General features: G+C 41.6%; 1 protein-coding gene and 1 long non-coding RNA gene across 3 annotated transcripts; one reads left to right on the forward strand and one right to left on the reverse strand.

The window, feature by feature from the left end:
• Positions 1 to 943: 943 nt before the first annotated feature.
• ENTPD3 (ectonucleoside triphosphate diphosphohydrolase 3) lies at positions 944 to 23,009 on the forward strand. 2 transcript variants are annotated; one of them, XM_075745699.1, is made up of 11 exons: positions 944 to 1,001; positions 2,764 to 2,899; positions 4,112 to 4,232; positions 6,196 to 6,313; positions 9,896 to 10,046; positions 10,809 to 10,968; positions 13,047 to 13,277; positions 14,892 to 15,164; positions 15,262 to 15,372; positions 16,981 to 17,118; positions 20,153 to 23,009. In XM_075745699.1, the coding sequence occupies exons 1-11, from the start codon at positions 968 to 970 to the stop codon at positions 20,384 to 20,386; spliced, it is 1,707 nt and encodes a 568-aa protein (XP_075601814.1). In that variant the 5' UTR covers positions 944 to 967; the 3' UTR covers positions 20,387 to 23,009. The 2 variants fall into 2 exon arrangements, with proteins under 2 accessions (XP_075601814.1, XP_075601815.1); XM_075745700.1 differs by lacking the exons at positions 2,764 to 2,899; positions 4,112 to 4,232.
• On the reverse strand, positions 17,031 to 25,103 carry LOC142600529 (uncharacterized). The gene is made up of 4 exons (XR_012834066.1): positions 24,147 to 25,103; positions 23,005 to 23,122; positions 19,003 to 19,051; positions 17,031 to 18,024 (listed from the first exon to the last, which is right to left on the reverse strand). It is a non-coding gene; the product is annotated as an uncharacterized LOC142600529 (long non-coding RNA).

Here is a 25,103-nt window from a genome sequence, read left to right on the forward strand (position 1 = left end):
ACTGCAACCCGAGGCCCCCCGCCCGGGCTCTCCCTCCCCGGCGGCGCACAGCACCCCTTGCTAGGCACAGCCTCACCCCGCACCCCCGGGCTCCCCTCCACATCTTTGGGTGCAGTACGCTTTGGATGCGTCGACTCATCGCAGATCTCCTTCCTCCACTTGAATCAGTTCATCCGGATTTTTTACCTGCAAGTTGCTTGTGGGTATTTTTTTTTTTTTTTTTTAAATAATCTATTTGGAAATATAGGCGCAGAGGGCGAGCAACAGCCGAGTGACTCCCCAGAAACCCCCTCTGGGGCGAGAGGCGCTCGCAACCACCACCTCCCTGCTCCAAGGCTGCACCCTCTTCCTTTTCTCCTTCAGCCTGGGACGGAGCGGGGAAGCCGCGGCGTACGGAGGTAGGTTGGGGTGCGGCGCGGGGCTAGCAGGGTGCGGGAGAAGGGGTGGCGGAGGGCCGGGGGATCCCCGCGTCGGGGAGAGCCGGGACGGGAGCCGCGATGGGGGGGGGGGGGGGGTTTCCCGCCCAACGCCGCCCCGCTGAGGCGAAGGGGTGGGCGCGTCTCTCGGGTCTCTCCGCAGGTTTGTGGTTTGTTGGGTTTTTTTTTCTGTGTGTGTTTTTGTTTGTTTGGGGGTTTTTTGAAAACTTTGTGCTTTCTTGCAAATCACAATCGTTGTGTGAAGCTTTCTCACCCGGGACGACGATGAGCTGAAGGAAATCTCTGAGGTTCAGCTGCTAACTTTGGATCCATGTGCTTGATTTACTTAATTTCTCCTCCGAAGGAAGGCTTGCAAAACCTCCTCACGGGTTTTCACTGCGGGTTTTAAAATGGTGTGGGTGTTGGGTTCTTGGTGTTTTGGTCTTTTTTTTTTTTTTTCAACGCTTGAAAAATATTCACCTGTAGACCACTTCTAAAGTAAATGTTAATGTGTTCGTATCTCTTCGGTTATAGTATGAAGGAAGATATTTATGGTGCTTGCTCATCCACCCTATGAACAAACAGGTTAGTATCTAAAGTAAGTGGGTTTGATGTTTCAAGTAACACGGGAAATGGAATTTCAACATCTAATATGCACTGTCATTCACACAGATCTGTATTTAACCTAGTTAAAATGGTGGTGGTATGAAAAAGTTTAGTCAATTTTTCTTTGCAGGCAGGTATTCTTTTTGCTTGAAGTAAGGTGTAGAAAATGATCCTTCCAATATATTTCCGTGTGACCCAGTGTACTTAATTGGACGTGGAAAATACGTATTTATGCTGTTTCTTGCTTCAGGTTGATGTTGCTTTAATAATGGAATGCAACTGCTTTTAGATACTTCATTATATCTTAATTTATTTGGCTTTTTGCTAACAACTGCGCAATGTTAGCTATCGTTACTTATGTCACAACTCTCTGATTAAACTGTGGAGTGAATGAACTCCTCTCTGGTATCTCTGCAGATTGCAGTGAATGGGTAAGCATGACCGTATTGCCCAGTATGTGTGTGAGAGTTAGGTGAGCATAGCTAAAAGTAAATACAGCCCTGCGCTTCTGATCCAGTTACGTGAAATCTTGCAGCGCCTTGCACAATTCAGATAGCAAAGATGTCAACTTTGGGATGACTTGAAGCAGGCATGGAATGTAAGGTGTCCTTGTGATACAGAGGCTGTTGCTTAAATCAGGATTTACAGATTATTCTCTGATGAAATTGTCCTGATTGCCAATGGGACAAGGTTGTATGAGGAATGTCTTAAGAGATGCTCCCTTACCTAATATGCTCCCTACCAAAAAAGATTGTGAAAAGAGAAATCATCTCTGATGAAGACAAATCCCAGTAGCAGGGAAGCATGTGAGAAGTTCAACAAACCAAGATTTCAATTTCCCCTTTACAAACAGATGCAGCATAAAATATTTCAGCAGTCATCATGGGTGTTCTTACGTGGTTATAGTATAACAGTGGTTATTGCTTTGCTCTTTAGTAATACTTTAGTTTTTCAAAGAGTCATTTGCCCTGAGTGTTTCTTTGATAATGACTTATTTTTTCCAGCACTGAACATTAGTGCTTTGATCCAGGAATGAGTGGTATATATTAGGTTGCAAGCAGATAGTTCTCTTTCAGTCACTTTACAATTATAGATAACTCTGTGTACAGTTGACAGCTAAAGAAAAAGAGTTTTTCTCCCCCTAAAGACAAGTATTTTGTCCAGATGGTTATTCATAAATGTATAGTTAAAATCTGCTGTCTCTTTTCAAAAATGAATTGATCTGTATAAACGCTTCCAATTAGAATGACCTGAAATCATCCTCAGGTTGCAGTGAGAATTCATCTTGGGTGTTAACATATTTTCTAATAGTACAAATAAGATTTAATTCTGTCATTTATGCATTGTGTACATGATGTTTGAATGCCTCAGGATAGTAAAGCAATGGACAGCAGTAAATAAATCATCAATGTGGCTGGTAATTTTCTCTTAAAACTGGCTGACGATTAAGATAATAAAGCTACTACCAAGCCAAGAAAAGAAAATATTGGAAGAGTAAATTGGCAGTAAACAAGGAGCCCATATGGATTTAGAAAAGGGGGTTAATGAGTGTAAAAAATGACATTCTGGAAGTGAGATGTGTCAGGCTGAAATGAAGAGTTTCCAAAAGCCAGTCTGAGTTAGATTTCACAGCAGAAATCAGAAGACAAAGAAGGAAAGCAACAGCAGTGGGCAAAGCTCAGAGTGAAGCTAGTCCCAGAACAAAACAAATAACTTGCTTCTCTTTTGAATGTGAACATAGATGTTGGACCACGGGTACACAGGCTGAAGAACCCATGGAGTTTAGAATATGGAAACTGTGTGAAGAACATTTGTTCTGCCTTCTCCCTCAGCCCTCTGGCTCTGGTTGGAGCTAAGGAGAAGACCATGTGTTGCAGGTACAACAGGGCTGAGCCAGTGTGCTGTGGGCATGGACTCGGCACAGATTGGCATCGGCAATTGCTGAAACAGCAGGTCAGCCCTGAACAGCCACTGGTATACTCCACTGTCAGTATGGAAGAATTAGGAGATGGGAGTCAGGATAAATCACACCAGGCCAACTTGATATTTCTATGCCAAAATAACCAGTTCCTGAAAATGAGAAAGGCAGGGAAGTTCTCCTCTTTGTGTTCCTCTGAAACTTCTAAGCTTGCCATCTCCTACCAGCCACTTCTTTCCTTCTCAACCCCTGTGGAGCATAAGAATTTTCGATACAGAGATTGTCAGTGCTCAGAGGTACTGAAGGGCCTTTTGGGGTAAAGAGCTGTCTGGACAGGGAGATGCAAAAATAAAGGATGAACAGAAATTACAGGAAACCTAAACCACATTTGAATTCTAGAAAACCTTTCTAGAGGATATGAACATATAAACAGCTTTATCTTCAGTATGCACGTTTCATGTCGCCTTTGGATTTGTCTAAAACAACTACACTTCAGATTTACTTAGATTTAGTAACTTTGCAAGATCTGTGAGTTAAACTGTATATTTTATCTTTAGAGCAGGGTGATAATAAGAGGCTCCGCATTAATATGCACACACACAAGCATACTTCATGAACACATCAGCAGTTAGAAAAAAAGATGCCTGTGTTCGTGTTCTTAAAACATGCTTTGTTTCTTGCTGAAGCAGCCTGTATCTATTGCAGACACGGACTTTGCATCTTTTGCAGAAACACCTGACTGTACTCAGCAGCCTCCAGCATTGTGCCTACATGGCTGCGGTTGTGTCCATGTTCTAGGCGTACATGAGATCATTGAGTGTGCACTAGCCTCAGCCTGCCCATTGCTCTCATTTCCTGAGGCAATGGGAGATGGTGAGCATGCATCTACGTGTACACACTGTGGGAAATGAGCAGACTCATTTCAACTGAGGGTGAAATCTGGCATTCATTAGCATGACAATATACACAAACCTCTTCTAGACAATAAAAAGTTAGTGGTAGCAAAACACCAGGTAGTTCTTGAGGACAACACAGAATTTTCATGTAGCGTAATCTAGTTGATGAAATGAGATTTTATAAGGAGTCTCAACTGATTCAGGGCTTCAGGCCTTAAAACAGAATCACTGAATCCTTTCACATTCCTTAAGTTTTTCCCTATTTGTTGTTTCAGGATGCTCACCAGAACCCCAAGTGTCGTTGCCCAAGTGTTCCTTCTTCTAAGCATAGTTCTTGTCATTGCTATCGCAGTGATTCAGATAAATCAGCAACAGATCCTCTCCCCAGGGCTTAAGGTAAGTCTTAGAATATGTAAGGAAGGAGAACTATGTTTTACATTTATATTTAATAAGGTTCCTAAACTAATTTTTATGGGGTAATTCAAATGAGCTTACAGCCATAAATTAATGTTTAATCACATCTTTGTCATGGGAAAACTGAAGCTGAGAGAAAAAGAGAATTGGTCAAGATCACATAGTTGATGGCAAAGCAGGAAAAGCATTCCTTGATTCCCTGTCTGTGATGTCTATCACACAATTTCTTCTCCAAGACTGAAAGGCCAAACGAGGAGAAAATGCCACTGCTTTTTTTTGGCAGAGATTGGAAGGAATTTTTAAATACTTTTGAAGTGGGAAATACCTGGAGTTTAAATTCTGCCCCCAAGCACAGCTAGGAAGTTTATGCTGAAATCTTTGCAAAGTGCTCCTGTGTATCAGAAGCATTTGAGCTGTAAGTGTGCACTTCATGATTTACCACATGTCGGGACTTGCTGGATATTAACAGAAGCAAAGTAGCTTCATGAGGAGGGGCAGAGCAAACTGGAAAAAAACTGAAATACTCTGGAATTCAAGCTTTGCCTTGTGCTGCTGGAGTATGTGTGCAGTTCCTTTAATGAGAGATGCACTCAACTGAGGACAAAGCTGTAGAAATTAGCCTTCTAGAGAAGCTGTGCAGTCTGGCATTTGGAGTTCTCTGTTTTTTCCCACGATAGCTACAACCATATAAACCTTGTCAGCTCCTTCTTTGAAGTCCTTTCTGCCTTTACCTCTGCATATGTATTTAACTGGATAGTTCACATACTGATAGTGATAGGCTAATGTCTCATTACACTTCATGGGATTATAAACACCTTTGGCTTTGTCTGAATCATTTGTTGGTGTATGAGTCAGACAATGGGATAACACTGTATTCTGATACCAGTTTTATGTGTTTGTGTGGTGTGGCAGGGTGTGTGTGCTGGGATCTTGCAGGGGAACACATGAAGTTTACTCTCTTGTCCCCCAAATCTCTGCTTGCAGCAGCCTTACATCCTGCCAATTTTCATGCAAGGCAAGACTGGACTGACATGTTGGCTGAAGCCACTATCTAAAAGATGGCCTACACATCATTTGTGTTTGTCATTAATTCAGTTTCACATTCAGAACGATAAAATTGTCTGCCTTACTCTTTAAGCAAACATTGGACCCACCTTGACCATCTGGAACTGGTTTAGGTGGGCAGGTCTGCTTCCTGAATCACAATGGCTTCATGGCTGGTTCTGGAGGGAAGACTGGTGGTTCCTCTGCTGGATGCCTTTGTTTGGGATTTCTTTTTGGGCCGTAAGCCTGCCAATGCAGAAAATCCCAGCTGATATGGAAGATCCTATGTTTGATTCTTGAGATGCTGACTAGTCCTCAGTGAATGATTAACACTTGCAAGAAGTAATTCTTCAGGAACAGAGGGAGGACCTTGGTATGCCAGTGTGAAACCCTCCAGTACTTACTTGATATGATGGAGCCTGGACATGGCAGTGTCCTGCAGTTAGTGGTTATTAAAATTAAATATGGCAATAACATGATGAAAACAGACTTACTCTTTGTAAATGGCCTTCTTCTGGCTCTTCTACATGAAACCAAACCAGCTACTGAACGATAACTACAGTTCGTGTTATCTGTGGCATAATAGCTCTTTCCCAGGCTGCATGTTGAGAGCATCCAGGCTCATTTCTTTGTGGCACAAAAGATAAATTATCTGCTATGCCATTGAAGTTTTCAAGTGTTGTTGCAAAATTTAACATTTTGGTTCCTTGGTGGTAAGTTATCTGAAGATTGAGCCAGTGATTTGTGAAGTAAGGACCTGCCCGTGTGCATGAGGCCGAGGCACTGAAACTTATGACTCATTAGCACACACTGAAGTCAGAAGAGTGATGAAGAGAGCACAAACATCTTTAAGCTGTCACTGTTTGTTTCTTGATCTAATATATTATTTTTTAATCCCCAGTATGGGATAGTCCTAGATGCTGGATCCTCTCGGACTACAGTCTACGTCTATGAATGGCCAGCAGAAAAAGAAAATGACACGGGTGTAGTAAGCCAAACCTTCAAGTGCAATGTGAAAGGTGAACTCAAATGGAAGTTCCTTGTTTCTTTCTAGCTTCCAAGAAGAGTTTATCTGGAAGCTTATACTGGTTTTTTTTCCGCTGTGTTCCCTTTTCAGTGCTGGGGAGCAAGAACTGTTAAGACTATGTCTGTATTTGTCAGCATCAGTCCTTCTCCAGCTGATACAGCAGGGTGCTCTAATGTGCAACGGAGAGAGGAAATTGTAGCTAAACTTTATATACTCCATTGCGGTGCATGATTGGTGCAGACAGAGTTCGATCTACAGAGAGTCATGCCCTGTAAATGTTTAGTCCTTGTGCCCTGAAATTATTTATTTTAAAAGGGAAGTATAAAATATATTTAAAAATAGCTTGGAATAAAAAGTCTTTGAGAAGAATGGGGATCTAGCCCTTGTTAGATATTAGCCATTAATTTTGATGGAGGCAAAAATGGGTGTCAGGTATGCTATAGGGGTTTGACAAATTAGTTATTATTTTCCAGAAATCTTAGTGATGTTAAAAGAAAAAAATCTCTGCTGTTTGAGTCAGGTTTCCTAGAGAAACGAGGCTTATGTAGTTCATCTGGAATTGTTCTGTAATTACTTGGAAAGCAGCAACCAAGGGGAAATTATGAAAGGTGTGCAGAAGGTGAACAGGAAGAGCTTCTCCATACTACAGAACTAGGAAGCATCTAATAAAATTATCAAGTAAAATAGCTAAATTGCAGAACTGTTTCTGACAGGATGTCATAGTTGTATCAGATATGCAGGTCTGGCCTTTGGCACAGGAAGACTTGTAGTTGCGCACTGCTAGAACGTGTCCCATGACAACTACCACTGCCTACCTGCCCTGTCTTTTGTCTGAGGTTTTGCATTGATTCCTCTCGGAGAATGCTAGATGCTAGACTAGACTGACTTTTGCTCATGCTCCAGTATGGTTAAGTATATATTCTAATAGCTTGTTGTGAATTCCTTCCTAACAGCTTTTGAATCTCTTAGTCAACTTCAGTGACATTTGACTAAGCTTTCAAAGATAGCAAAATTCCACATATTTTATGGAGACAGATGGCCAGGCAGGGGAGAGAAATCCACATTATTAAACAGTAGCTACTCCATAAGGGATTTCTGCAGGAAGCCAAACTTCATAAATTCTGCTACTCTGAGTTAAATGAGCTTTAGATTATCCTTTAAGATACTGACTTCAGCAGTACTGCTTTGTTTAGGGTACTGGTTTGGATTTGCAAGTAGGTAAGAGTTGAAGGTGGGGCAACTCAGGAAGTCTCAGTGCAGATGTTGGTGATCTCTGATAACAACTGTGGCATTCAAGGAGAATTTTTCCCTTTCCTTCTCTCTCAGTCATGATGATGCAAAATCCTGCATCCCTCTTTGTGTCTGGAAATAGATGCTGGAGATGTAGCCACAGAGGTCCATAAGTAACTAGGAGATGAGTAAAAGGCAATGGTTTCTTAACAGCACCAACGTTTCTGTCTTCAGCATTAAATATACGTGTGAACATTCTCAGCAATTTTAGAACAAGGAAAGGAAAGCAAGTGTAACATGCATGCACACAAGTCATGTGCCTGGTGGTGTGTCCTTACATACTGCAGGAAAGGTGGCCATCCTGCTGAGGTGGGGGTACACTCTGCTAGCTTATGTCTTGACTCATTAGGAATGTTGCCTTTAGGAATTCTGGTGTGAGGAAAATGCACAGAGAAACTGTGTTATTCTCAAAAAATGACAGAGGAGTACTTCGTGAATTTGTGTTAACTGGTTTAGATTTTGGTTTATCTCCAGGGAATACAACAAACTGCAAAATGGAGGAGTCCAAATTGCTGTGAACTGTTCAAGTCCAGAGGGGCCTTAACCATGGTCAACCAAAGTACTCCTCATCCTCCAGTGTACAAAATCACCAGGCTTCACTCCTCTAGTCTTGGGTGGCTCTGCACTGGAGGACAGAGAGGGCTCGTGGGAGAGGTCCCTAATGAAGCCGTGGGAGGCAGCAGTGAACACATCTGTCAGTGTTTCTTTAGTGACCCTCTAACCATAGCCTTAAGCACTTAAATTGGTGGGTGGTTCTGGGCATACTGAGAAGCAGACTTTCACATACCTACTGAACTTGAAAGTCAAATGAGCAACTACTCTATAAGTTCCATGGTGGTTTTATGATTTAATTTCTGCCTTTATTAGGTACCTCTGCCCCTATGTGTAGGAACCAGGCCCAAATCAAAACTCTTTCTATATAGTGCAATTAATCTGTCCCGGTCAGGCTTTAAGCATTGACAAAGAAGGTGGTTGTCCAGAACAAAATGGTCACTGCCTTGTGACCTGCTCTGTCTGAGCACTGCGAGATGGAGGTTGCTGCCACCAAGGGAATGTGAAGCAACAGCAGCAGCTGAGAACGTAAAACAGTAGTTGCTGCTCTGTTTTCCTCTGGTAACAGCTTTCCTTCCAGCTTCAGGCCTGCTTGTGCTAGACTTATTCCAAACCAGGGCTGTCAACATCTAATGACGACATGGTAGTGTTTATGTTTAAGTTCATACTGTGGAAAAGGGAGTGGTGGAGTGTGGACTCTGTAAAGTCTTAAATATTTTTTCTTCTGTTTTTATCAATGCAATGTGGCTGAACATACATGTTTTCTCATTTTAACTCTGTAAGAGCCACCTTTTGCTTAGCTCAGGATCAGGTTCGGAGAGAGATGGCCATTACAGGAGAACTATATGGAGTTCTGGCAGAGTTGTTCTCTGTGGAACAATGGCTTCATGGAAATGCCTGAATTTCTCCCTGTGCAACTTCCTCAGCTAAGGAATTTTAGTAAGGAATGTTTTTATTCACACCCAAGTTGAGCCTGAACAAGGTGAGGTCCTGCTGGTCCTTGGAGTGTTGAGCAAGGGAGGAAAGACTTCGATGTTAATTGTTCAAACAGTTATGTCTTACGCAGCATGGTGTAACTCCCAGTCCTCTTATTTGAAGGCTTTGGAAATTTGTGAAATACTTAGTAGTTCATGCACCAGCCTAGACCTGAACCTCTGTGACTTCAGGAGCCATTTGTGTGCATCTTGAAATTTCACCAGCAATTCTTTGCAGAAGCTTCTTTATTTTATTTGCAGTTGTGAGCAATGAGCTGTAGAGGTGCCATGGTGTCCACAACGATTCTGGCAAACCACATTAGGAAATCTTTGTCTTAGGTTGCAGAGGGAGGGTTTTTCAATACTTTAGCAGATCAGAGAAGTTTTACATCCATTAGACATGCAATTTTCTACAGCATCTGCCATGAGTAAACCTATTTTCCTTATGAATATAGCACTGCTGTCATTGTGTTATATGGTTATATTGTGTATCTTACTCTAGGCATGGTACTATAGGTGTATATGTATATACACAGAAATACAGGCGAGCAGTTTTCAAGTATCTTCTCTGTCTCACACATCTGAGACGCTCACTACATTGTTTATTCTTTAAGCACTTGTAGTTTTCAACCATCCTATCCTTGCTTGCAATTACAGGAGGGAAGGGGGAAATCTCTTTCTCTTAACACCTGTTTGCTAATTGGGCTAATTTGTAGTTGGCAAAGCAGAATGAAATCAATCTACTTGTTGTCTTTTAGGCCCTGGTATATCCAGCTATGAAAGTAACCCTGGAGCTCTTGCCAAACCCTTTGATGACTGTCTGAATAAAGTCAAGGAGAGAATACCAGTTAATCTGCATAAAAACACTTCTGTTTATCTGGGGGCTACAGCTGGCATGAGACTACTGAGGTATGGCAGAAACTTGAACTGCTCTGTACGTATACTGGCATAGCAGTCTGTGAAAACAGAACGTGAAAAATGTACTGGACACATTTTTATCTGTTGGAAATTGGCCATCTCAAAAGGAAATGGAGCCCAGCCAATTTAGTGTAATTAACATTTTTAGTAGGGAAAGTGGGGCTGTATAAAAATCCTCTGTTATGCCATATTGAAAAGAAATGCTTGCTTTACTCTGGAGAAGGCAAGAGTTTAATTTTCATTTCCATTACTGTCTTAAAATCCAGTGATATGTAACAGATATGTTTGTGCGTATCAGTAGGCAGCAAAGGCAGATTAAAGCTAGACAGTGCAGAGTTTTCTGAGTGTGAATGTGGTGTAATGTAGCTTTTGGGGTCTTTCTGTGGCTTTAGCCCTAGCACAAACTGGCTTTTTGTGTTTGTTCTGTGGCTAAACGGAGTGGGAAGAAAGGCCCTGGGACTGTTTTAACCAGCAGCTGTCATATAAGCACTCAGCTCACTAAAAAGAAAAGTACATATAAAGAAACATGAACTTGTATGATAAAGAGTGAAGTTTGTATGTAGTGGGGAAGTTGCTTGCTGAAACGATGCTGGATACTTGGCTGTTCCCTTTCATAAGCTTCCCCTTTAGGAAAACAATGTCTACTTTTTATTAGGTGATTGTAGGATTTTTCTTGAATTTCTAGTCAGTGAACAATAAACATGAAATTGCCTTTCCAGATGCTCAGTGTCTCATGTTTTGTGAATTGCTTAGGTTGCAAAATGAAACGGCAGCCAATGAAGTCCTTGCAAGCATTCAAAACTACTTCAGAGCACAACCTTTTGAATTTAGGGGTGCACAAATCATAACTGGGCCAGAGGAAGGGGTGTATGGATGGATAACAGCCAACTATTTAATGGGCAATTTCTTAGAGGTGTGTGGAAAAAAATCTGCATGCTTTTCTTTTCACTGTTTCTTTCTTATAGATTAGAAGTTTGAGAGGACATGCCTGTTAAAACATTATAGTTTCCATTTTGCACTTAAATATAACAGGGTCATTTGTGGCTGTAATAGAACAAAGCAAACGTAAATCAAAGAGTATGATGTTACAGGAATGTGATATGGCGCAGATAAAATTGTTGATCCACAAAACAGGGCTCTTCCCTAAATGACATCAGATACCTCACTTAGAAAGGGAAGTTGCATTGCTCTTAAATGCATTGGTATGTTGTGACAGGTGTTGATTGTCTTGACAATGGCGCCCATTAAAGATGACTTCTTCTGTTTTTCTGTGACTTCCTCAGGTGGTTTGCTGTCCCTGCAGCTCTACTGGTGAAGGATCTGCACAGCTTAGGGGTCTCCAAACTGTTTGGTGGTGTTGGCTCACTTGTCTTAAGCAGACAAGACTGTGTGAAGCAATGAGGGTGGTTAAATTGATGTGGCCAAATATGCCTCAGCTGAGCCAGAAATCATTCATATACAATTCATTCCAATACTGCTGAAGAGTTGCAGGCTATGACCAGTGGGCTGTGATACCAACTGTCATGTCTTGTGCAGACAAAGTGATACCAATATAAAGATACTTATGCTGTCCTTGAAGTCAGAATTCTGTCAGGCCTCATAGCAGAGAGGGAATCAAATGTATTGTAAGAACCCTTTTTTATACATAGACATTCAGTATAATTTCATTCCCAGTAAAAGCTGTACCAAGGTGATCAGCAATGCAGTTTATCTGCATTCATGGCAGCTGTGTGCTGCCCTTAGCATTGACTGCACTCCTTCCAGATAGTCTCATTAGGTTGAAAGAAATTTCAACCAAACCCCTGAGTATTGTTAGCTGTCCTAGTTGAACGATTCATGTTAGATCATGGTAATTACCAAGCAGGAATTAGTTGTTGGTGATCTGAGTGATAGGTCATGGTGAATGTGTTGTTGACTCCTGCAAAGTTAAGAAAAATCATATGTTCTGAAAGAGTTTTCTCATTGTGTGCATTTCACGCAACAAAAATGACGTCATGAACTTCAAGGTGGTGTCACTTTTCTACCACATGAATTTTAATAATCCAGATACCAAATCCCATGTGGCAGATTCATAAGGACTACCGAAGAGACTGCAAGACACTACGAAGCCAGTTTGGTATAGAGAGTTGTGTGAAGACCTGCCTGTGTAGGAGAGAGAAATCTTCACCATTCCTGTGACAATGGGCTAAGAGTCAAATTCTGCTAGTGGCTGTTAGTGGGAATCTTTCACTGTAGATTTTTTTTCTCATGGTTATATTTGTTAGCCCATAAAGTTCCTTTTCTCTTCTTGTGTATACATTCATATCATCATGCTCAGTAAATAATACTACAGTGAACATAAAGATAGTCAAGGTGTAGAATACAGATTCTGTATGATTATCTATGTAGATCAAATACAGAATTTGGGGGATGTTTTGAGTAATAGGGAAAAATGCCGGCTGAATAGATCAGATTTATTGCCACTGCAGTTTCAGTGAAGGAAATGTGTAGATTAGGGGCCCTTGTTCTTCTGACTTTGATGGAGCTTTCATTTGAATTTCTGTGTTTTTTCTTTTATTTTCACTCTCTTTTTCTATGTGATCTCTTAATACTCTATTCCTTTAATAATTCTTCTTGCCTTGAAACAAGCAAATCTTCATACTATTTCCATCCAGATTTGATCAAGATCTCACGGGTACCTGGACTTCAGTTCCCTGCTTTCTAGTGCAGATATTGATCTGGCTAGTCCTGTGCTTTGATCATTGTGCTGTCCTCTGAGTTGAAAGCTACACTGCATTCCCTTTTCTCATCTTTAAAGATCATTTCACTCTGTGAAAGTACATCCCTCTTATGTAGAAAAAGCATCTGCATGTTTTCCCCAGAGATGAGATTTTTTGGAAAGGGTGCAGGACAAAGCGGGAGGGAATCTCAAAAAGTTAAGAGTAGAAAAGCTTGAAGGGAGAACAAGCAGGTGATATTTCTAATTAGCCTTGTTTGTATTTTTACATGTAGAGAAACCTTTGGAGGACATGGGTCCATCCTTATGGAAAAGAGACTGTGGGTGCACTGGATCTTGGAGGAGCTTCCACTCAAATTTCATTTATCCCAGAGGACTCTCAGGAGAATTTCAATAGCACCTTGCAAGTGAAGTTGTATGGTTACAGCTACAATGTCTACACTCACAGCTTCCAGTGCTATGGGAGAGATGAAGCTGAGAAAAGGCTTCTAGCATTGCTGCTCCAGGTCTGTTTAAGACGCTTTGCTATGTTACTCTTGCAGCTCAGTAATGTCTGAGCAGGTTCTTAGGCTTGTGTTAGCTTCCCTTTGATGGAGTTTGGAGACCCCAGTAAGAGCTCTGTTGTGCTTAGTTGTGGACCGACGCACTTAGGTTTCATACAAAGGTCTTCATATTTGGTAAAAATTGGTGAAAGTTTTGTACTGCTTGACAGAAAGGCCCAACTAGACCTATAAGTGTTTTGCTGACCTTATAAATTATTGTTGTGGGTTTGCGTGGCAAGGTTTTGGTAGTGGGGGAGCTACAGGGGTGGCTTCTGCAAGAAGCTGCTAGAAGCTTCCCCTCTGTCTGACAGAGCCAATGCCAGCTGGCTCTAAGACGGACCCACCACTGGCCAAGGCCGAGCCCATCAGCGATGGTGGTAGTGCCTCTGGGATAACATATTTAAGAAGGAAAAAAACCCCTACTGGTAGCTTTTGCAACCAGAGAGAGGAGTGAGAAGATGTGAGAAACTTTGCAGACACCAAGGTCAGTGCAGAAGGAGGGGCAGGAGGTGCTCCAGGTGCCAGAGCAGAGATCCCCCTGCAGCCCATGGTGAAGACTATGGTGAGGCAGGCTGTCCCCCTGCAGCCCATGGAGGAAGGATGAGGGGGTGTAGAGATTCCACCTGCAGCCCATGGAGGAAGGATGAGGGGGAGCAGATATCCACGTGCAGCCCATGGAGGATCCCACACCACAGCAGGTGGAGACACCTGAAGGAGGCTGTGACCCTGTGGGAAGCCTGTGCTGGAGCAAGCTCCTGGCAGGACCTGTGGCCCCGTGGAAAGAGAAGCCCACGCTGGAACAGGTTTGCTGGCAGGACTTGTGACCCCATGGGGGACCCACGCTGCAGCGGTCTCTTCCTGAAGGTCTGTACCGCGTGGGAGGGACCCATGCTGGAGCAGTTTGTGAAGAACTGCAGCCCATGGGAAGGACTCGCATTGGAGAAGTTGGTGGAGGACTGTCTCCTGTGAGAGGGACCCCACAGTGGAGCAGGAGAAGAGTGTGAGGAGTCCTCCCCCTGAGGAGGAAGGAGCAGCAGAGACAGCATGTGATGAATTGACCACAACCCCCATTCCCCGTCCCCCTGCGCCACTGGTGGGGGAATAGGTAGAAACCAGGAGTAAAGTTAAGCCTGGGAAGAAGGAAGGGGTGGGGGGAGGTGTTTTAAAATTTAGTTTTATTTCTCATTGTTCTACTCTGTTTTGCTTGGTAATAAATTAGATGAATTTTTTTTCTAAGTTGAGTCTGTTTTGCCCGTGACGATAACTGGTGAGTGATCTCTCCCTGTCCTTATCTCAACCCACAAGCCTTTCGTTGTACCTTTTCTCCCCTGTCTAGTGAAGGAGGGGGAGTGATAGAGTGGCTCTGGTGGGCACCTGGCCTCCAGCCAGGGTCAACCCACCACAATGAATTTTTGATAATGATCAGCAACGTGGTACTGATCAGCCATGACAGAGAAGAGAACAAACATACGTGCATATGTGGTTTAAAGATTCCTGTAGTTAATGTCAAATTAGGTCTTTCTTGCTTTTGAGTTACCTTTATTGGGTTGGTTTGTTTTTGGTTTTTTTTTTCCCCAGAAATCAAACACCAGTTCCAATGTGGATAATCCATGTTACCCTCAGAATTATAATACTTCATTAACGATGAAGTACTTCTCTGGCAGCCTTTGTACACAGTCTCTGAGACCAGCAAATTACTACCCAAACCAGCTTGTGAACTTCCATGGAACAGGAGACCCAGGTCTGTGCCAGGAGATGGTTTCTTTATTGTTTAACTTCACTGCTTGCAGAGACAGAGAAGACTGTTCATTTAATGGAATCCATCAGCCAAAAGTTAAAGGGAATTTTGTGGTAGGTTTGCAAACACAGCATTTCTTTTTGAGCTTGCTTCCTTTTGATTTCTGTAGTTCTGTAAGTAACAGGCCTGTCATCTACTCCTTTTCTATAGGCTTTCTCAGGATTCTACTATACAATTAATGCTTTGAATTTATCTGGGCACTTCTCCCTAGCTGACTTCAATTCAAGTATGTGGTTTTTCTGTTCACAGAGCTGGGCACAGGTAAGTGGGTTGTTTGTTTTTTTTCTTTTTTTTTTCTTTTTTATCTGTAAAAGGGAGATGTAAAAAGGACAAGTATTCAGAACTTTTCAGAAGGTCTGTATCAACCTCAACATCTGTTTCCCCCCTGTGCTTTAAACCGTGTAGTATTTCTAGCATGCTTAAAACTTGGAATAGGTTTGGAAATTTCATTCCCTGTGATTCTAAGCTGAGTTTCTGGCCTATATTCATATGTGGCAAAGCAGTGCGTGTGTTTTCTTCTTTTTATCTTTGAGCTTTGTACAGCTGAGATGCCACAAAGATAGTAAGGGCTGTTGCAACTGAATATATTTGGGTGTAAATTTATGCATTTCAGGGGATTAGAGGTTGCCCTTATGGAAGTTTTTAGAAGGCTGATAGAACAGGTCAGTTTAAATTTTAAAACAAAACTCTGCTAGACTGACATTCATTAACACCACACTTCAATCACACATATTATCAATATTATCACTATATATTCAAAGCAGTTAGTACTTATCAGTTGTATCCTACATTACCTGTGAGGGCACAGTAGTACAGAGCAGACGCAGTGTAGTTGGAGCTGAAGAGGTGGAATTAGCACCGCTGCCTGAAGAATTTGTACTGGTGGAAGGAAAATTGATTTTTTTCCCCCCCCCCCATTATTGTCCTCAGAGTTCATCTGAGGGATGGGTATAGTCTCATATTTTTTTGCTATTACTTGTGCTAAGAAAAGCAAGTAAAGCAAATTGTCCCCAACTGGCAATCCATGACCTTTTCTGTACAGCTTTCACGCAGCAGTTCTTAATTTACAGCTTGCTTGATCTGTCTGTATTTGTATGCTGCGATATTCAGGACCTGATCTTGTAACCACTGGGACTCATAACAGCACTTTCAGATCAGACTGGAAGATCAAAAGCACTTTGCTTGGCTCTGTGAATTCCAGCTGATATTCATGATCCAAACGAGCACCCCAGGTCACAATTGACATCCAAAGAGCAGTCTTGTGATATAACATGTTCTGTGTAACTTGCAGGCATCTTTATTTAATGGAGGTTTAACTCTGTATTTTTCTAATCCTCCAATATTCCTTATGCCTTGTTCTGATCTCATCTCTGATAGCGTGAAGCTAGAGTAAATTGACAGACCTATTATAAATTTGCAGGAAAGTACCTCACATCACCGAACTGGCTCCCTGTCTGCATTCATTTTGTTGCTAGCATTTCCTATTGGAACTTACCATCATCACTTAATAACTGACTGTCACGTGCAAGGCTGACTCTGTCTGTGATGCTCTTAAAAGAGATTTGTGGCCATGGTTTACTACCACAGTTTTAACCATGCTGTAAAGACAATGTGGAAAATTTAGGAACCGTAACATCCTCAATCTTTTATGTGCAGTTTTATGTTTATTTTAATTTTTAACTACATAAGCTATATCACTGTCAGGGTCTTTCTTTTTCTAAATCTCCATGCCTAGTTGTCCACAATTTTACTTGATGTTTCTGAAAAATGTTAAATTCTAATTGGAATCCAAATCATTCTCTAGTTATAAAAACCAAAAGCATTTGGTTTTCATAATTTATGTGTTTTTAAAAAACCTTTTGCTTTCAGCTCCAGTTTATGCTGCCTAAATTTGAAGAAATATATGCTAGATCCTACTGTTTTTCAGCCAATTTCATTTATTACTTGCTTGTACATGGTTACAACTTCGATGCAGAAACTTGGCCACAGATACACTTTCAAAAGGAGGTGAGTAATAATAATTTCCTGTTACTATTATTTTAATCCAAAGAAGTTCAAAAGGAGACAGAAGATGCAAAAATATAATGGTTGTAAACAGCCTTTGTAAATGATTGTCAAATGTTCGGCATAAGACAAAGCCACTTTCAAGTCTCAATAGTGATTTCAGCCTGGCTCCAGGGGTTGCAGCATTACTTGGAGATGCTGCCTAGATTCTTTCAAAGACCTTTAAGAAAGGATCAAATAATTGTGTTTTAAACCTTGCCCCAGTTTGTTGAAGTAGTGGCTTGCTCTAAGCAGTGATGTGCCTGAAACCTTGCCGTCAGGGTCAGTTTGAGCTAACCCTGCTGAGCTGGACAGGAGAACTCCCGCTTTTCTATCTGCTGGCAGAGCTGGTCTGTAGTCAGTGAGTGGTGATGAAGCAACTAGGGCAGTTTTTATCCTCAGCTGGCATATCCATCTGTGCCATAATCTGCTTCTCTGGAATAAGAATGTGTATTGATGGGGTATTGGCTTTCAGTTGGCAGAGAGAGAAAGCTTACAACATTTGTGTTAATAGCTGCATTTCTCTCTTCCTTGACCGGAATTTTTCTCCTAAAAAAAAAAGAGTACTTGGAATGAGCTTGTATATATCCATTCTAAAGCTACTGCTAAGAAATCTTTGCTTCCAAATCAGAAGGCATGTCCACTATCTAAGCTTGGCTGTTACATCAAGAAGTGTGGTTCCCACAGTGCTCTGTGACTCCATGCTTTCCTCTCTGCGACTGTACAGAGCCTTATTTTAAAACCTTGTCCCAGGCTGTCTCTTAATCTCTGTACGGTTTGGAAATGCTTAAGCACTTGCACGCAAAACCAATAAGAGAATAGGTTGTAGATCTTCATGGAGTATTCTTAAATGCAGGGTGTGCAGGCAAGCTGCAAATGAGAAATGTTTTCTGTAAGCAATGTTTTCTGAACAGTCATATCTATTACTGGTGCACTAAGGAGTCAAGTAGGATTTTCTTGCCTTATCTTGTCCTCTGGTGGGCAACCATTAGCAGCTCTGGAGGAGTATCCAGAGTTTAGCCGTTCTACCAGGAAATCAGCATAGAGCTTACTCTGGGATCTTAATTTGGACCTGGTGGGGGGTGGATTTGTCTCTGTCTTTAAATATATCTTGTTTTGTCCCCAGCGGATAGGAGCAGCCAAACACAGCAAAATTTTTCTGTATTTTGCCAAGACTATAAACGTACTGAGCAAAATAAAAACCCAGAAGGCTTATTTGAAATTAATAACTTTGTTACCTAGATTTTGCATTAGGGTAATCATGAAACTCCAAAAGGAAAAATAACATGCTCTTAATTAGATCTGCCCCTATTAAAATAAGATCTAATGTTAACTGATCAGCTAAGCTACCCCAGAGATAACAGCACAGTTTCTCCAGGAGTGGAGGGTGGGGTTTTTTGCCTATGCTGGGGGTATATTTCCTTTTAATTAGTGAACACAACCAATGAAAAAACCTTAACCCAGTGCTAAGATCTGGGCAAGATCTGGAGCTTGATGATTTGCAAAAGTTCTAAACATAATGAGAACTTTTTCCCCTCTCTCAGCGATGACAAACCACCTTGATCCATCTTACCTCTTTACTCACCTGTTATATTCCAGTTCCTGTTGCTGTAGCTTTCTTTTTATCAGTTAAACAAAAGGTATTGGTATTAGGATATACACAACTACAAAAAGGACAAAATATTATAGGTCCTTATGGTCTCCTACAACCAGCAGCTGACTGCTTAAAACTGTTCATTAAAGACATTAAATAATTTATTAAAGTTCATCCCTCTACTTCATCATGATGTTTTTTATACAAGAATAACCAAAGAGGTTTGGTTTCCCAAACTTAAGCAAACTACTTACATGCAGCCATTCAGGCAAACTCATCTCTGTAGTTGCAAAGTGGGGTGACCTGTAATGAAGATGGAAAGCCAAATGAGTTTGGGAGAGCTGGCTGGTTGCAGAAGAATGCAACTTCAGCTTTGTCTGTCTTACAGTATACCCTAGAACTGCCTGGAGTGATTTGAAAGTGGTGCAGGCCCTTTGAAAAAGCAAGCTACCTGTACTAGACTGTACACCAAATACATATCTTGTAGCTGACCCTCTAGGCTAGCCCCGTTTAATGAGTTCCTCTTGATTTCTCTTGATGTGTCCCCCTCCTTATTTTTTCACTCTGTTTAACATAGTGGGGTTTTTTTTAAAGTTTGATTTATAGGAGGCAGTGATGTGTATTTATATGTTTTATATAAAATAGGCAAACCACTATTGGAGCCTGGGAATGTGAGAGGAGGACATGGGACACTGTATCTTCTCCCTTTGATCCTGTGCTTACCAAGTGGCAGGATGATGATTTAATGAAAAAGGCAGTGGAAAATGGATAAACTCTGCTCAAATTAGAAGTTGGGAAAGACAGCAAAGCAGGACTGTGGAGCAAATAGAAACATACTCCCTTTGCTTTTGTTTCACCTGTAGATTTCCACCTATGGTTTGGTTGGGGTTTTTTTTAAACGGAAGCGCCTACTGCTGGTTCATTTGCAGGCACAAAACCAACCGTGGAACAAAAGATGATAGAGTTGCTGCTTTGGGGACTTTACTCGGGCCTCTTTGTCCATGCTGGTGGGACTCCGTGAGTTTTTTGTTTGCTTGAACTAAATAACATCCTAGGAATTAGCACAGGAGTGCTGATTTTTTTTTTTTAAAGTGTGTTTCTTGCACAGAAAAATCCCATAACTGGCTGTCTGCATATATACCACATGTCCTTGTACCCATCCGTCTAATACCTTTGTCTCACTTCTGTAGCACAGTGACCATTTTTATCCTCTGGAATGACAGGGAAAAAAAAAGAAAAAAAGGGGTAATTTAAAATGGTTCTGTATCTTCTTTGTATACTACACTAAAGTTTTCTCCTTGCTAACTTAAAGGGCAGTTGCCAGCATCAGCAGTTGAGGTTTTCAAACCTCTTTTCTTTGCCTGAGAAGTCCATGGGAATAGGACTCTTCTGTCTTTATTTCAGGTTGGTAACAGCAGTATAGCATGGTCACTCGGTTACATGTTAAGCCTCACGACCATGATTCCAGCAGAAGGCAAGCTGATCCAATTACCTCTGAAACCTCCTCTGTTTGCTGGGCTCCTCGTCTTCCTCACAGCTATGGCATTGTTGTGTTTTCTTTTCCTTGTTTATTTGAGTATTGTATCACGTAATCGAAAGAACATCAGCTGCGTTGAACATGTATTTATTCCAGAATGAATTAACTTTACTGAAAACAAACCAAAAATTTTATAGTGCTATTAACTTAAGTGGGACTTTATTTTTGAAAAATGGAGAGTGAAATAAAGACAGGCAAAAAGACTTCAGAAGCATAAATAGAGAAGAGACACAAAAGAATCTGTGATATGGTGAATTGGAGTGCTTTTGAAATATTTTGGCAATTGTTTCTGTAAATCTAGTTTGTTTGTCCAGTGTGCAGCAGGGAACATGTGTCACTTTGCTTGATAAGGGATTAATAGCCTTTTCCTGACAGGTATGTATTATTTTTTGTTCATTAACTCTGCACTAACTGGTAAACTCAAGTGGTGATGGATTTGATCATGGCAGCGGTCGTTTAAGATAAAATTAAACAAGTCAGCAGGAATCGTGGGAGGTGGTAACATGGTAGCTGTTCTTGTGTGCAGTGCTGACACTAAAAGACCTCAAATAATCTAATTTCTGAAACTGGAACAAGCACTGGGTAATGACAGGAACTGAAAGGAACAGCTGGGATAGAATTGTCTTTATTGCTGCTCCAAACTGGTTGATCCCCACCACATAAAAGTGTAATAAACTGCCAACACCTCTCAGGACTTTCAAGCCTGTCTTAAAACTGAGCTATATCTTTCGGTACCATGGAGATCTCAAAGATTTGCTTTGAAGGTGGATCAAAATGCTTTCATGCTTTAGTAGCTAAATTTGACCTAAATTTAAATGTCTCATAGTTACCTCCAGAAGCCACTAGAGTTTTCAGTGTCCTTTTCTCTAACTTTCACAGAAATACTTTTTGTAGGTTCTCATACTGAAACACTGACCTGTATTCCCTACATTTTGTTGATCTCGCAGTCGCAGTCAGTACCGGCTTGTCATGTACATATTATTTCAACTGTCTGGATAGAGTCTCAGGCCTGGGATCTTCTGAAGCATTAAGGTGTTAAGCCCTTCATTCAAGACCAAGAGGTATAGGAGCCAGTCTGCAGGCCAGCCAAACACCCTGTCTGCAGTGGGTTCGGGGACACGTTGCTGGAGCTGCAGTCACGCGCAGCTGTAGTAGAAAGTAAAAACTAAAAGGGAGATTACCACATGCAACATCTATTGCTAACAAGCTAAAGCCTGTGAGGCCACGTGAGTAGTGGTTTCCACACAGGTGTGTTGCATGTAAGAGACCTCCTTGTTGATGCATACACTCAAAAGACAAGTTAACATGGGGTTATGAATTCCAACGGCATGTAACATGTTTTCTATTCCAACTTCATCTATTCCCCGTATTGACTAGCTTGTGAGATAGGAGGACAGTGGCCAGTATCTTTATCCATGAATAGTATTTTCAATTTCTGTCTCTTGTTTCTATATCACCTTCTTACTTTCAGGTTGTAGGGTTGGGGTTTTGTTTTCTTTTGTTTTTTCATGGGCTGATAGATGATTTGAAAGGAACTAACTATCTTTTTAAATAGAATAAAGAAAAGTTAGTGATTTTTCTAGAGGATCAACAGTGAGGGCCTTGTCCTTTCTCTGTTGGTATACTATGTCCTGTCAGTCTTACTAGAGTACTTAAAATAATGCAGAAGGTATTACAAGATGATGAAGTGCTCTGTGGCACCCAAGTTATATCTGATAAAACATAAAATTTACTTCAGAATGTGTGGACATTACAGAGGTTGACGTGAGATAAAAGCCTTATTTTGTGTGATTTATCTGGAACTGCAGCTAAGGGTAAGACCAGGCAGCTGACAGCATTAAAATGTTTTCTTCAGCTGCCAAATTTCTGCTGCTGAAAATTACATTCTGGGATATTTACTTGCCCTACAAAACCTTTGCTTTGTGTTGTTTGCAAATGGCAGAGCCATTCAGGCATGTGGTTTTGCACAAACGGAACATGCTTGGAAGTCAGTCTTCTTAGAGTTGGCAGCTAAAGAACAAGTAAATTTGTTCCAAAATCGCTCGAACTTCCAGATATACTTGGATAAAGCCAGTATCTGATCAAAGAATACCTTCCCTCCATGAATCACCTTCTGTTTTCCTTTTTCAGTAGTTCTCTCTTCTCCCTATGTATATAATCTCCCTCCTGTATCACCAGGAGATCCACCTGCTCAGTCCTGCGTCTCCTGGCAGTTTCAGCTGGGAAAGCTGAAACTATTGAACTTCCAGCCAGGCAGCCGCACCACCATCGCTTACAGCTTCTTCCAGGCCAGCACCATGGCTGTGGTTCAGTGTCGCAGTAAAAAAAACCCCGTGGCTTGGACAGGCAGCCACCGTGGCTACCCTTGGCCACAGTGGTTGCTTCTGGAGGGGAGGTGAGGCAGTGGGGATGGTGGTTGTTTCGGTAACCATAGCTAAATCCTCCCCCAAGTCTGAGTCGGAACCAGATCAACGGGTGTAACATTGTCCTGTCATCTAGAACTGAATGGATCTCTGGGAGAGCCAGTGAAGTGAACAGCATTTGGAAATCTCTACAAACTGAGGTTATTTATCTTTTTTTATACTCTTTACTGCCTGCTTATGAAGATTAATAAAATTAAGTTGTGAAAAGCTAAGCCAAGAGTACTTTTTTATTGTGGATTTTGGGTTCCTCCCCCCCCCCAATACCAGTATTTTCATCCTGGTAGACAAGTTCTTACCAGAGGGATAGGAAATCTCTGAAATGCTTTTCTGGGGGATGGAAATTTGCACGCTGTGAAACTGATCCTGCAAGGTTCTGGAGTGCACAGTGCTTGTTATCTCCAGAATCCTTATTCTCTGCAAGGAAACCATGGTGGTTAAAACCAAGCCACTCTTCTGATTTTTTTTTTATATATATATATATATACACACACATACATGTGTGTGCGTATATACACAACATACAGAGACATGTATAGACAATTTCTACTCTTAAACGTTAGCATTTCAGGCAGGGACACTGATGCTTTTTAGGGCTTACTTCAGGTTCACTGCCATACCGTCAATCTGAAAGGCTACATGCCAAAGAGAAGCAGCAATTCCCCGTTCTCTGACAGGATTATGTAATACGACAAAAACTTCATCTATGGAGAAGCAGCATGAAATTAATCCACCAGAAGAAAGGTGAGAAATTAAATGCATGTGGATGTTTCTGAAGGGGGGGAAAACTGACAAACTTTTCATAAAAAAATACACCAACCTGGCAGAAGAAAGCAGTAACTTGTACTGCATGGCGTAACTCAGCATTCAGTATGATAATCATAGCCCAATATGGGGAGTTTTTGGTCAATTTTTAAATTCAATTACTATTTCAGGAACAATGTATGGTCACATGGATGGCAATGAAGACTGTGTATCACAAAAAGTGCTCACCTATACTTAATCGATGAGTTTTTCTGTGTAGTAAGAAGGCGGCAGTATCTAGTTACTTGCTTGGCAACATTTGTGCAGGCCTAGTCTGTGTTTTTAAAAGTGTATTCATGGGAAGAAATGCTTTTAAACTTTAAGTCCTGAATTGTTTTCAGTGTTCGATGTTAAGGCACAGCCTAAGTTTGGTGGTGCCTCTTCCAGTCATTTATTATCTTAACAGATGCAGAAATGCATGCAAGTTATAGTTATGTAGAACAGACGTAGCCCTCACATACTCGGGGAGTCATCAATGCAGTCACAAGTGTCATTTGAGCATCTCTGCCATAAAACATGCAAAGGTCCTTAAAAAGACCAAGATTTTGGGTAACCTCCCTTCCTTCCTTGTACATGGTACTGCGGAGTAATAGCAGATCAACTGAAGGCAATGAAAAATACTGGTTTTCCAACTCACTGCAAAATGGAAGAATCCAAAAGCCATCATCATCTACTGCCTTGACCTAGAACATGTTTAAAAATAATTGGTTTAATACATGTATTAATATATTACTAATGTAAGGCACAGTAAAATAATGTTGCTGTAATGGTATTCTGCATGGGTCTTTCAAAAATACCTGATGGAGTTAAGTGCTCATTAACATTTTAATGATCCATTCCCTGAGCACTCGCATAAATGTATGTACACCCTTTAAAATTGCTTAAGTGCATTTTTTACTTGCTCTCCTTTATTATAAAAGCAAAACTGTACAAACACCAAACACTATGCTTTGGACAGCTAAACTGGGATGTTTCATCCTGTACGCGCTGCGTCTTTGCTCTCTAGGAAACATCATTCACGCGCCAGCAGTCACGGAGCAGTACAACGAGCGCAGCCCCGCACTTGTCTCTGGAGCTTGGAGGTAACACAGTCCAGGAACAGAACGAACACGTTCTTCTGGCAGCGTGCTGCACACCGTGACGCCAGCACGATGCTTTCTGCCGCAGGTGGGAGGGAGTGATGCCTTTCACAGCACAGGCCCGACGCCTGACTTCTCTCCTTCCATACCGCTGTGCAGTCAACTACATGTTCCTTTTGTTTGTTTGCTTTTAAACCAACTTTTCACCATCAGGTGGCATCACCTACTACGCAGAATTACGCTGCTGGTTTTACCCTCTCGATAAGTTTGTTCCGAACGCGTGCTGCTGTCTCCTTCCCACACCTATTTTGCGTTTGTTCTCTTGCGTGCGGAGTGCCGCCTCGCCTATTGCCAAGCTGCTCTTTCGAACCAGGGGCCAGCTCCGCGCTGTGACGCAAAACCCATACGTGGCCTTGGGGTATTTTTTTACTCATCCCCTCATTAAAACGTTCTGCTTTTCGAAGAGAAGGATAGTTTTAACAAATTGTCTCCGAGCACGTCGGCTGTGCTCAGCC

This window comes from Balearica regulorum, chromosome 2 (genome assembly GCF_011004875.1).
Source record: "Balearica regulorum gibbericeps isolate bBalReg1 chromosome 2, bBalReg1.pri, whole genome shotgun sequence".
Lineage (NCBI taxonomy): Eukaryota > Metazoa > Chordata > Aves > Gruiformes > Gruidae > Balearica > Balearica regulorum.

What these genes read in the sequence shown, in the direction of transcription:
- ENTPD3 (XM_075745699.1), top strand. Translation starts at nt 968, where the DNA reads ATGGTGCTTGCTCATCCACCCTATGAACAAACAG. An exon ending in GAGAAGACCATGTGTTGCAG is followed by an intron (nt 2,900 to 4,111) that starts GTACAACAGGGC and finishes TTGTTGTTTCAG; the next exon opens with GATGCTCACCAGAACCCCAA. An exon ending in AGATACACTTTCAAAAGGAG is followed by an intron (nt 17,119 to 20,152) that starts GTGAGTAATAAT and finishes TCTTTATTTCAG; the next exon opens with GTTGGTAACAGCAGTATAGC.